Source organism: Haliotis asinina, chromosome 3, assembly GCF_037392515.1.
Source record: "Haliotis asinina isolate JCU_RB_2024 chromosome 3, JCU_Hal_asi_v2, whole genome shotgun sequence".
Taxonomy (NCBI): domain Eukaryota; kingdom Metazoa; phylum Mollusca; class Gastropoda; order Lepetellida; family Haliotidae; genus Haliotis; species Haliotis asinina.
In genome coordinates, this window is record NC_090282.1 from 60,618,015 (window position 1) to 60,630,221 (window position 12,207).

General features: G+C 45.6%; 1 protein-coding gene across 1 annotated transcript in view; it reads left to right on the plus strand.

The window, feature by feature from the left end:
* Positions 1-12,207, plus strand: part of LOC137278257 (uncharacterized) — a 133,490-nt gene that overhangs the window by 80,525 nt on the left and 40,758 nt on the right. The window contains exons 53-63 of the mRNA XM_067810481.1: positions 68-283; positions 914-1,195; positions 1,515-1,751; positions 7,251-7,517; positions 8,044-8,223; positions 8,621-8,728; positions 9,170-9,439; positions 9,612-9,821; positions 10,699-10,998; positions 11,494-11,649; positions 11,921-12,103. Of these exons, the coding sequence (XP_067666582.1) occupies positions 68-283; positions 914-1,195; positions 1,515-1,751; positions 7,251-7,517; positions 8,044-8,223; positions 8,621-8,728; positions 9,170-9,439; positions 9,612-9,821; positions 10,699-10,998; positions 11,494-11,649; positions 11,921-12,103 (2,409 nt within the window). The remainder of the gene's footprint in view (positions 1-67; positions 284-913; positions 1,196-1,514; positions 1,752-7,250; positions 7,518-8,043; positions 8,224-8,620; positions 8,729-9,169; positions 9,440-9,611; positions 9,822-10,698; positions 10,999-11,493; positions 11,650-11,920; positions 12,104-12,207) is intronic.

Genomic DNA, 12,207 nt, shown 5'->3' on the forward strand with positions numbered 1-12,207 from the left:
TTGGCGATATTGGTCTGTTACATGCATCTGCTCACTGACAGCATGTACCTGTTACTGTATACTCCAGGGACCTTCTGTCCTGTCGGCAGTCAGCAGGCACAGCAATGCAGTCTGGGAATGTACTGTGAGCTCCATGCACTGGAGGCTCCCACAGGCAACTGTCATTCCGGCTACTTCTGCAATGGCAGTGCCATTGTGCCCGACCCCATGCCCTGTGCCAAGGGGCACTACTGTCCAGAAGGAACCGCAGTGCAAGAGGCGTGTCCACCAGGAACATTCTCGGGTAAACAATTAGTGTTGATATGGGGTGAATTATTCATCCTATCGTAGTACAGAAAACTAGGTTTGTAGTAATGTATGCAAAGGAATCACAAAGAGATCATTGTATTCATTCAAATAAATATCGTCAAGTCATTGGAAAAAGATAGTTGAATATGAGCATGCTAGTTCTAAAGGTGGTATATCTGTATGAAATGATCCTGTTTGATCCTCTGTTGTATATTCTAGTGAGTCTGTGTCATTCACTTCTGCAAAGTCAGGCAGCTCACTGGGTCCAAGTCCGGAATCTACACAATCCAGATTTAGAACAAATCGAGCAAGAATATTGCTGAACTGCAGTGTTATGTAGTGTTGACAAGTACACGGCATGGTGTTTGTAGACTTTTGGCCAGACGGTGTCTGCATTTTGCAGCATATTGTATGAATATCGTGTGATGCTGTGGGCACACTGTATGGATAGTAAAGGCACTTTGTACGATATGGTAGGCATATTGTTTGTACAGCATAATGCTCCCCAGCTGTTGACATGATAACATAGTTTAGGCATTCTGTAGGCATGCTGTCTGCATAGCTTCTATATACATGTGTTGAATCATATGTTTTGCTGACATCTGCTGACTGTGTACTTCTTCAGACCGTGAGGGCAACACCAACCAGACAGATTGCCTCCCCTGTACTGCTGGCCAGTACTGCCAGGAATATGGCCGTGACGTGCCAAATGGACCATGTGACGAAGGCTACTTCTGCCCTGAGGGTCAGCAGGTGCCCCGCCCAACAGGCCTGGCCTGCAGTCCAGGACACTTCTGTCTGCAGGGCAGTTGGAACGAGAGTGGGTGCCCCTCAGGAAGCTACCAACAACACTGGCAGAAGAGTGACTGTGACGTGTGCCCAGCAGGATCCTACTGCACAGCCATTGGTGAGGAGAATCATTGTAATACTGACAGTCATAAGTTTAATACTCAAGAATATTTTCACTCTGTTTCAAAGATTGAGAATTTGATTACAACAGAATCAACATAAATAAGAATGCATTTTTCAAGAGCACTTTAGATAGATATCCTTAGTTGTTTCCGAACTGATAATTCTTTGGTAACCCTTTTATATTTAGTGGCATGAGACTAATTACAGATTAAGATATTCTTCTGTGAGCATGGTCATGTTTTGTTGTAGTTGTACAAATGACCAAACTCTATCATATCTCCTGTTACCCACATTCAAATGTCTACTTTTTGCAGGTGACTATGAATACCTTGATGACAATGTGACATCTAGTGGCAACTACTCAGGCCGTTACCGTAGTTACCGAGGCGTTTCCATACCAACGACCTGTCCACCAGGATCGTACTGCCCAGAAGGCACGAAGTTCGCGACAGAGTTCCTGTGTCCAGCAGGCAGCTACAGCAACAGGACAGGACTGGCGAACTCCACTCAGTGCTCTCCGTGTGAGCCAGGCCGATTCTGTGCTGGGGAAGGTAGGCAGATGTATTGATGGATCTGTTTGGTCAGTTTGACTACAGAAGGGCAGACATTCTTATTGTTTAGTGTACTACAGCTAAATTTTGTTATATTTGGCCCATTTCAACTCCAAACGTCATCGAAGACTAATGTCTGTCATGGGACTATGATCCTTTGTAAAATGGGCCTCCAAAGTTTAGTCATGAATTCATTCTTTTTCAGAAGAAGTCCTCCTTGGGGTACATATATAGCATTAAAATGTCCATTTAAAAATGCCTACGACAGTTGTAACAATATTGAATAAATATTTTACAAAAAAAAAACTCGTTTTTGTCTTGTGAGACCACCCCTACAGGGCCCCTTAACAGCCAAGAGCAGGTAACTCTCGCCGTGTACCTCATACCTCACTTTTCATGCTGTCGTCATTGAGGACAGTCATCCATCAGCAAGCTCTCATACTTAGAGAACCTACGAATTGAAGAGAAATGAGTGAGAAAGCTACGAAAACCGTATGTATGGTTCCTTTTTAACGCACGGGCGGTATTAGGAATGCATATTTCACTCTTTTTCATTCATGAAATGTTGTAACTTTCCGTGGCTACCGTGGTCTTCAGCCATGTGGCTGACAAGATGGCGGGCGGCACGTACCTGGTGGTTATTTCTTCTGCCTATTCTTTTAGGTGGTTTTAAATACAAACCGGATATTTGTATGGTTTTTTACCTTTCTTTACCATGGTAAAGAAATCCTTATATGCTATTGTATGTTTTCATAAATAGCTTTCTTATTATTTAACGGTTAAATATCGCCATTGCGTATTATTGTTTCTGTTAAATACTCATGTGTTTGTTGGATTAACGGGCCTTGCTATTAATCATAGCACGGTTCGGTTTTTTCCAGTTCAAGGGGTGTGCTACTTGTAATGCAAAACTCCCCCCGAGGGATAAGCATATTCTGTGCCTGCGTTGCTTGGCGGAGGAAGCTCACGACGAGCAAGGATGCGTCCGGAGTCGGGTGTGTATCCGGCTTCGGCTTCCATGGGACTCCCCAGCCACGCCTCTGGCGCCGGTGTGGGGACTTCCATTAGGGGTGCACTCCTGTGCCGGTAGTTCCGGAGAAAGCCGAGGTTCTCCGCGCCGAGGTTCAGTCTTTACTGGACAAGGCGGTCATCGAGGTGGTTCCAGGGGGCCAGGAACAAGAGGGATTTTACTCCACTTATTTCCTGGTCACCAAAAAGGACGGAGGGTTCAGACTGATTCTCAATCTCAAACGGCTGAACACTATGCTGCAGGTACCGTCATTCAAGATGGAGACACTACGGTCAGTGATCTCATCTGTAGAAAGAGGCGACTGGCTTACGTCCATCGACCTCAAGGATGCGTACCTGCATGTTCCGATGCATCCCGAGTTCAGGAAGTACCTGCAGTTCTCCTTCGACGGGGTATGCTATCAGTTTCGGGTGCTTCCCTTCGGCATCGCTACGGCTCCGAGGGTATTCACCAAGCTTATGTTAATCCCAGCGCAAGTGGCCAGGTCACAGGGCAGGTGTTGTCACCCGTACCTGGACGATTGGCTTATACGAGCACTTGCCGCTCACTTGAGTCGAGACGCAACATTCGCCATAATGTGTATTCTCACCAGGTTGGGCTGGATTATCAATCTCAAGAAGTCAGACCTAGTTCCTACACAGGATCTGATCTTCTTAGGCGCATGGTTCGACACAGCGAGAGGCATAGTCTCCCTGTCGCCGGATCGGATCTCCAAAGTTCAGAGAGTTGTTATGCAATTCCTCGAGTCCCCCTCGGCTTCGGCTCGGGTTTGGCTCCAGTTGCTAGGCAACATGGCAGCGACGGTGGACGTTGTTTGGAGGGCGCGGTTGAGGATGCGACCCATTCAGTACGCCTTGGCGCGAATGTGGTCCCACGGCAGGAGTTACGAGATGATTCTCCTCACTCTGGAGTGGCTCCTTCCTCATTTACGGTGGTGGACAGTGGTAGGGAATCTATCCAGGGGGTTACACCTGGACGCTCCTTCACCAACCCTTTCAATTCAGACGGACGCTTCCCTCACAGGGTGGGGTGGCGTGCTGGGCGCCCATTCAGTTTCGGGCCTATGGTTACGGCACTAAACGCGCCTGCACATCAATGTGCTCGAATTGAGAGCTGTCCGGCTAGTGTTCCAACACTTTCGGGAGACGGTTCGAGGCTGTGTGGTACGTCTAGAGATGGACAACCAGACGGCAATGACCTATATCCTGAAACAGGGCGGTACGGTTTCTCCGTCCCTCCTAGAGGAGGCGTGGCACTTTCTACAGTGGTGCGACCGGTTCAATGTTCGGGTGTGTTCCGTGTATCTCCCCGGGGTGGACAATGTTCGAGCAGACGCGCTCTCTCGACGTGTCCTAGCTCCTCACGAGTGGATGTTGCATCGGGAGATATTCGGGATTATCTCCCGGTTGTTCGGATCGTTCCAGGTGGATCTGTTTGCCTCTGGGGGGGACGAACCAGATTCCGGTGTTTTGTTCTCGGATACCGGATCCGAGAGCCATCGCTCAGGACGCTTTCCAGCTCGATTGGACGGACAGGGTATTGTGGGCGTTCCCACCTCTGCCGCTGATTCCCAGGGTCCTCTCGCAGCTTGCCACCCAACCAGCTCGACTGTTAGTGCTTCTTGCTCCTCTTTGGTCGTCTCAAAGCTGGTTTCCGGTAATGATGAGGTTTCTGGCATTGCCTCCTGTCCTTTTACCCTTTCGACCGGACTTACTATCCCAGAACGGAGCGCCGCACCCGAATCCCAGGATTCAGTGGGTGGCCTGGCCACTGTCAGGAATCGCCTCCAAGCGAGCGGAATTTCTGCACCAGTTGCAGACACAATTCTGGCTTCGCGGAGGGATTCGACAAACGTTCAGTATGAGGATAGATGGGCCTGTTATGCGTGCTGGTGTGTCAACAGGGGGATTCTTGATCCCTTTTCTTCAACTCTAGTTGAAGTACTGGAATTTTTGCAGTCCCGGTTAGAGTCAGGCCTAGCCGCCTCTACTATCCGGGGCTATTCCACGGCCATTTCGGCATTCCATATTCCTGTTGACGGTGCTCTCTTGGGGCAGCACCCTCTTGTTCAGCGTTTTTTAGCGGGTGTGGATAGGATCCGTCCGACTGTCCGGCGGATTAGTCCCCCGTGGGACTTGTCAGTCGTTCTTGACTGGTTGTCCGGTCCTCTTTTTCACGAGCTATCGTCTCTTTCACTCCAGCTGTTAACGTGGAAGGCTGCCTTTCTTGTGGCGGTAACGTCTGGCAGGCGGGTAGGTGACATTCATGCAATGTCAGCGGATCCTGCTTTGACCGTCTTTCACAAAGACAGGGTCAGTATTAGACTGCCGGATTCTTACCATCCTAAGATCGCAGGCGCTTTTCATGTTACAGCGCCTATCGAGCTCCCTAAGCTCATGCAGCCTCCCTCGCCCGGTACCTCTCTTCGACGTGCTCACGTCTTAGATGTCCGTAAGACCCTTAGGGCTTATATCAAACGAACTGCTGATATCCGAAAAGATAACCAGTTGTTTTCTTGTTATGGCGGGGGAAGAGCTGGTCTGCCGGCGAACAAGCAAACCATATCTAGGTGGCTTGTCTCTGCCATTTGTATGGCATATACTCATAAAGGGTTACCTATCCCTAATGGGTTAAAGGCTCATTCTGTTAGGGCAGTGGCTACGTCACAGGCTTATGCCACGGCTCTGCCCATTGAGGAGATCTGCTCTGCGGCTATTTGGAGCCGACCGAGCACGTTTATCCGTCACTACCAACTGGACAAACATTCACGGGAACGTGCTCGGTTTGGCCATACAGTTCTCACCAGTGGGCAGAGTCGTGATTCCCCTAGCTGAATGAGCGTCTGAGATCTCGACTTTGTTTATCATGAAATGTTCCTGGTGGTGGGTTTTCACGAAACATTTCTTGTTATATTGGTGACGGATATCCCCTGGTGGTGGTGTTTTTATATATATATATAAAAAAAAAACAAAAAAAAAACCACAAAGAGAAACTACCTATATACGGTTTTTTCACTATTAGCGTCGACATACGCTCATATTTACCCTTGCACTGTTATTCCCGGCACTACTTCGCTGGTTTGGGGGAATATTTACAGTGAATGGCATGAGGTGTGGTCATATGTCCATCACCTTTGCTGGGTTATTGTCGATTGGCTCTTTCGGCCCTATGTTGCCACGCCCCCGCCTGATTGACATCAGCGGCTTGGTGATTGGGTAAGTGTATTTCTCTATCTCTCGCAGCTTCGGCAGTGTATGAGAGTGTGTGTAGGGTACACATCAGCAGACAGAATGCCGCTCCCGACTCATGTTCGTTGGGAGTCTGTCTTATGCTATATATGTACCCCAAGGAGGACTTCTTCTGAAAAAGAATTATACAAACCTGTAGAGGTTATGAATTCTTTGAAGAATGTCCTCCTTGGGGTACGGCCACCCGCCTCCCCACATTCTGTCTGACAATCTCAGCATGAAAAGTGAGGTATGAGGTACACGGCGAGAGTTACCTGCTCTTGGCTGTTAAGGGGCCCGGGTGGGGGCCCTGTAGGGGTGGTCTCACAAGACAAAAACGAATTTTGTTTTGTAAAATATTTATTCAATATTGTTACAACTGTCGTAGGCATTTTTAAATGGACATTTTAATGCTATATATGTACCCCAAGGAGGACATTCTTCAAAGAATTCATAACTTCTACAGGTTTGTATAAGTTTCTTGCTCTCTTACCCAAGACTTTCTCTTTTGTGTGCCCATGAAGATATGGGAGAGAATAGGTCTTCAGCAACCCATGATTGCCACAGAAGGTGACTATGCTTGTCATAAGAGGTGACTTATGGGATCGGGTAGTCAAACTTGCTGACTTGGTTGACAGATATCATTGGTTTCCACTTGCACAGATTGATGCTCATGCTGTTGATCACTGGATTGGCTTGTCCAGATTCAATAATTTATGGACCGGTGCCATATAGCTGGAATATTGCTGAGTGTGGCCTAAAACTAAACTCACTCACTCACTCATTTGCACTTGTGTAATTTGATTTGATGACTCTTTTAGTCATGGCATCACTCTCCGAATAATTTTGTGAAAGAATGGTCTATAATGAGGATTCAAGTTATAATAGTGAACCTCACTACCCCATTACAGCTGCAGGTGTGTTGTTCTTTTTGTTTATAACTGTGAGTCAGTGTGCTGGGTATAGGCTCTTGATGTATATATGGATGTTTGAATGATACAAGGTAGCACAGTTGTCAGTATCATCAAAGGTGCAGCAGTTTGCTATACAGTTGTGTCCTGTATGTCTGATACAAATCTCTCATCAATAGTTCCAATCTTAACTACACGATGATTCTTTAAGTTTGATCCACTTTATCCATGTTTGTGTGTTATATTCTAGTGAAAAACTGAAAGCTGTGTTACACAAGCTCTGATTGTACAGGATCATTGTTGATGTTCTCCTTCCTGTGACTATTATCAGGTAACACAGAGCCCAGTGGACTATGTGCCTCAGGCTACTACTGTGTCCATGGAGCCTACAATGCCACACCCAACGACGGCTCCACCGGCGACATCTGTCCCCAGGGACGGTTCTGTGTCAGTGGCAGCATCACAGGGGAGGGATGTCCGGTGGGGACATTCAGCAACAGGACGGGGTTACAGGCCGACACGGACTGCACGGCCTGCTCACCGGGCTACTACTGTGGTCAGACTGGACTCACCCAGGAGTCCGGACACTGCTGGGCAGGTGAGGGACAACATTCTGTCAGTACACTATAGTGATAAAGCAAAATGTGTAGAGATTCTTTGCCACAAGTACCATAAGTGTTGTTCCTTGCATAGCCAATAGTTATCCAAAGCTCTAAAGGAAAGGTATATTACTGTCTGTCAAAATAACCTGAAATATTGTGGAGGTGTAAAATTACTCTTGATAAATCAGTACAAATGGAAATTGTTGAGAAAATAGTAGGGTCCTTATGGTAACCACTAGGTGGAAGAACAAATCGTTGCAATGCAAAACTTCTGTATATAAGCACGAGACAATATACATGTATTTCCCCAACTTACAAACACTGTAGTTTAAACAGATTTTATGTAGTGATGAGTTAGTTTTTAGATTTAGCAACATATATATATGTATATATCAAAGCAGAAAGCTGAAGATCTTCCAAAAGATTCTAGTCTGATAAAGAGAAACACACTCTCTTTACACAATTTTATATTAGATTTGGAGAAATCTGTAGAGAAGCTTGTAATGTGTTGTGTTGCTGCAGGCCACTACTGTAGCCTTGGAGCTGAGGAGCCAGCTCCTGTTGGGAAGACGTATGGTGACTACTGCACAGCCGGACACTACTGTCCTAATGGAACATCCACCCCAGAACCATGTCCGCCTGGAACCTTCCAATATGCCACCGGAACAGGTGACATCGATGAATGTACCAAGTGTACTCCAGGTAATTCATTTCTTACATGGAGAGCAGAGTGCTGAAAAATGGCAAGTAGTGTCTTTCAAAGTATGATCTCATTGTCAATGCTCTTTTTTGCTGATTTTATGTAGATAACACTGACAGCTTACAATGTTTACTCAGCAGACTTGGCACATAGATAGGTTGGGTGGTGAACTCAAGCATTTTGATTGTTTGGGGTATTCAGTTTAAATGTTTTTTTTCCATGGCAACCACTTTGCCTGAGAATGGCAGTATTGCTCATTCCCAGAGAAATGTTGGGAAATATCTGCTGTTTGACTCAGTGATGACATGTATCGTAATAATGTGATGTTGATTGCAGTAAAATAACTTTGAATTGCTGTTATTTTTGAACTGTTCAAACAATGCTTCTGTTTGACTGCAGGTTCCTTCTGTGAGACGTATGGCTTGGTGAACGTGACTGGTCCTTGTGGGCCAGGCTACTTCTGCACACTGGGATCAAACACAACATCACCTGTTGATGGTGTCATGGGTACAGTATTTTGTAATGAATAAAGTAACTTAAATTACTCCAGCACTGTTGTTGATCTAACAATAGATCAGCACAGACTATAGGTCATCTGACAATCATTTATCCTTTATCATATGTGGAAATCAAGAAATACTGGTTCATTTCACCCAAACCTTTTTCAAACTGTGCAGTATTAAATGCTCATCAGCTCAGATCTCCAGCTAAAATTGAAAACTCAAAGTCACATACTCTAGAATTGGACAAGGGGAAAGTTGTATTTTCAACACATATTTTACCAAATCTTTTTAGTAGATTATCTATCATAAAGATAAGGACATTTTTAAAATAGAACCAGAACATTTCAAGGTTCCAATGGCTAAAACTGTCCAGGAGTAGTGAATTCTTTCTTCTCAAGAAGAGTAAGCAGTCAGACCAACACACGACTGTTACTGTCCCCCTCAGGTGCCATCTGCCCCGAGGGACACTACTGCGAGGAAGGATCTCCTGGACCAACTCCATGTGGCAATGGAACCTTCATGAACCACACTGGTGCATCTGCCTGCTACATCTGTCCTGAGGGATACTACTGTGTCAACCGAGACCGCGCCGACATCTGTCGCCAAGGCTACTACTGTCCTGAAGGTACTGGAGCTGACCTTCAGCCGTGTCCTACAGGAACCTTCGGCAACACAACTGGTCTGTTTGAGGAGAGTCAGTGCACACCATGTACAGGTAAATAAGCAGACTGGGACATAATTTCAATGTGAACTAATTTAATTACTGTGTAGTCTATCATTGGTATTATTTTGTCCATTTGTTGGGCTTGTTTTTATGTTACAGTAGTGAAGCACTGATATTATTATCATAGAAGATAATATTCAATATTTGTTTCCATGACATCCAGGTGGACACTACTGTGCAACCCCTGGATCTCCTGACATCGATGGAGAGTGCCAAGCAGGTTACTACTGCGTGTATGGCGTTGACACAGCAACACCTGCCGATGGTGGCAGTCACAAGGGGGTGGGAGCTGAGTGTCCAGTGGGCTCCTTCTGCCCCAAGGGATCAGCACAACCTCTGCCCTGTGCCCCAGGCACCCACACCAACACACAGAGTAAGTTAAAGTCTTAGTTTGTTTTTAAACACCTGGTGTCATCACTGATTTTCAATTCATATAATTATTACAGCTATTTGTTTCTTTAACTGCAAATGGAATTCTTTTGCACTGACTTTCTATATTGTGTATACTCTGAGATACATCTCAATTGAGTATCTATTGATATCAAATATATCAACATGCATCAGCAAAAGGCTTTAAGCTCACTGAGCTTACTTAATGGATGTAGCTGTATTCCATCTCAAAAGGTATGATGATGAGATTCATTTTGTCATTCAAATTAAAGTAAGGCAGGTTACTACTTCGTGTACGGTGTTGACACGAAAACTCCTGTTGATAGTGGCAGTCTGAAGGGGACAGGAGCTGAGTGTCCAAATCATGAGTGTACAGTGAACCACTTTCATTGGCATAGAGATTGGTGATGTTGTTTGATTGTAAAGTCACTAAGTTTAACCCAGCAATGTCTTGCAGGATATGCAGTTTTTGACTATTCATTAGAGTTTTGATGAATCCATTTTTAGGAGAATCGACGTACTGTATGACCTGTATGTAAAATAGTGGCTTATTGGGCATGCCCTGATTTCACTTGACTGTTTAAGGCTGAGCTGTCAAGGCCTTCCTTAACTCAAAGACAGAGGCAGTTGTGGAGACTGTCTTCCTCAATGGCCCATGTAGTTAGTTATTATTAGTGGTGTGCCTGCTCCAGACTTGATCCCACCATCAAAAGAGCCATGGCTTTGCTTAAATACTGCCAAATCTCATTCCAGAGGCCTCTGTGATTCTGAATGAATAGATCTGACTATGATGCCATCACTCACGTCGAGATACAGACATTATGGGGACTTTGTGTGAGTTTTGTAATTTCTCCTTCCAGGAAAGGGTTTATGTGACCAGTGTCCTGGTGGCTACTACTGTCTCAGCAACACCAGCGACGCCACTGCATTCCCCTGCCCCACAGGTCACTACTGTCCCCCAGGGACAGAGTACAGCACCCAGTACAAATGTCAGGCAGGCACCTACAACCCCCACACCACCATGGACAGTTCTGGCGCCTGCCTGATGTGCACCCCTGGCCTGTATTGTGAGGGTGAAGGGCTGGAGACACCATCAGGCAACTGTAGTGAAGGCTGGTTCTGCTCAGGCGGAGCTGTCCAGTCCAAGCCAGTAACAATCGGTAGGAGGAACACTCTTGGTGTTGATTCTATTTGACTCATAGTTCAGTCTTTTTGTCAGTCCAGGTCAAGCCTATCATGCTAAAATTACAGTAGATAGACATTGGCTGTTCATACTGAAGGCCTTGACTTTATTTTCCACCTGTGAACAATGTATGAATCCTACTTCTGGTAACCCTCACTGTAATATTGCTGGAATATTGCTAACATGCAAAGAGTCAAACCTACTGAGAAGAAAGATGAATTTGATTTTTGTCCAGACATAGACGTCTTCTGTTGAATCATGTTTCCTATGATATGCTGCAATTTATTCTCCCAGTTTTGTCCACATGACGACTCAAGAAAAGCCTACATTCAGAGATGTCACAATAAATATTATGATGAATGATTCTGATGCCAAATACCATTATCTAACATCATTAATGTACAATATGCTCTTCACTCCTTACAGTTTAACAGTAAGATGAAATACTGTGACTTATTTTGTCCTGATCCAGGGAACTTCTCCACCATTGACATGTGCCCATGCCCCTCGTACAACTACACCGGAGGCAAGTGTCAGCCAGGCACGTACTGTCCCCTCGGATCCTCCATACCTATCAGCTGTGAGTCGGGATGGTACTGTGATGACTACGAACTACCGTCCCCAAAAGGTAACACTCGGTTACGTGACAAAAACTTTAACAAATTTATTCTGCCAATAACCATAAATGTAAACCATTCATCATTACCAGTTTGTGATTTTTCTGTGTCGGTTCTGATTGCCAGCGTGTCCTTTTTCAGTGATTATCCATTTCCAAATTCTTCTTGGGGTGGTGTCCATTCATCACTCTGAAGGACTGCCCTGACATTGCTGGAATAGTGCTAATAACAGCATCTAACCATACTCACACCCTTGAGGAATTCCTGCTTGTTTTGTTTCAGCCAAGTGTGATCCTGGCTACTTCTGTCCGACGGGCCAGAGCGTGGCCAACCCTGTTGACTTTGTGTGTTGGGCCGGCCACTACTGTGTTGAGGGTTCCCCGACCTCCGTACCATGTCCCATAGGGCACTTCTCCAACTCCACCGGCAATGTCAACATCACTGACTGCAAAGCCTGTACACCAGGTAGTACCAAGACTTTTTTCTGAAACAGAAGTACCTTCATTGTTGCATGTATAGTGTCAGTCAGTATGTCACTAATTGAAGTCTATAATATGCCAGAGTGATTC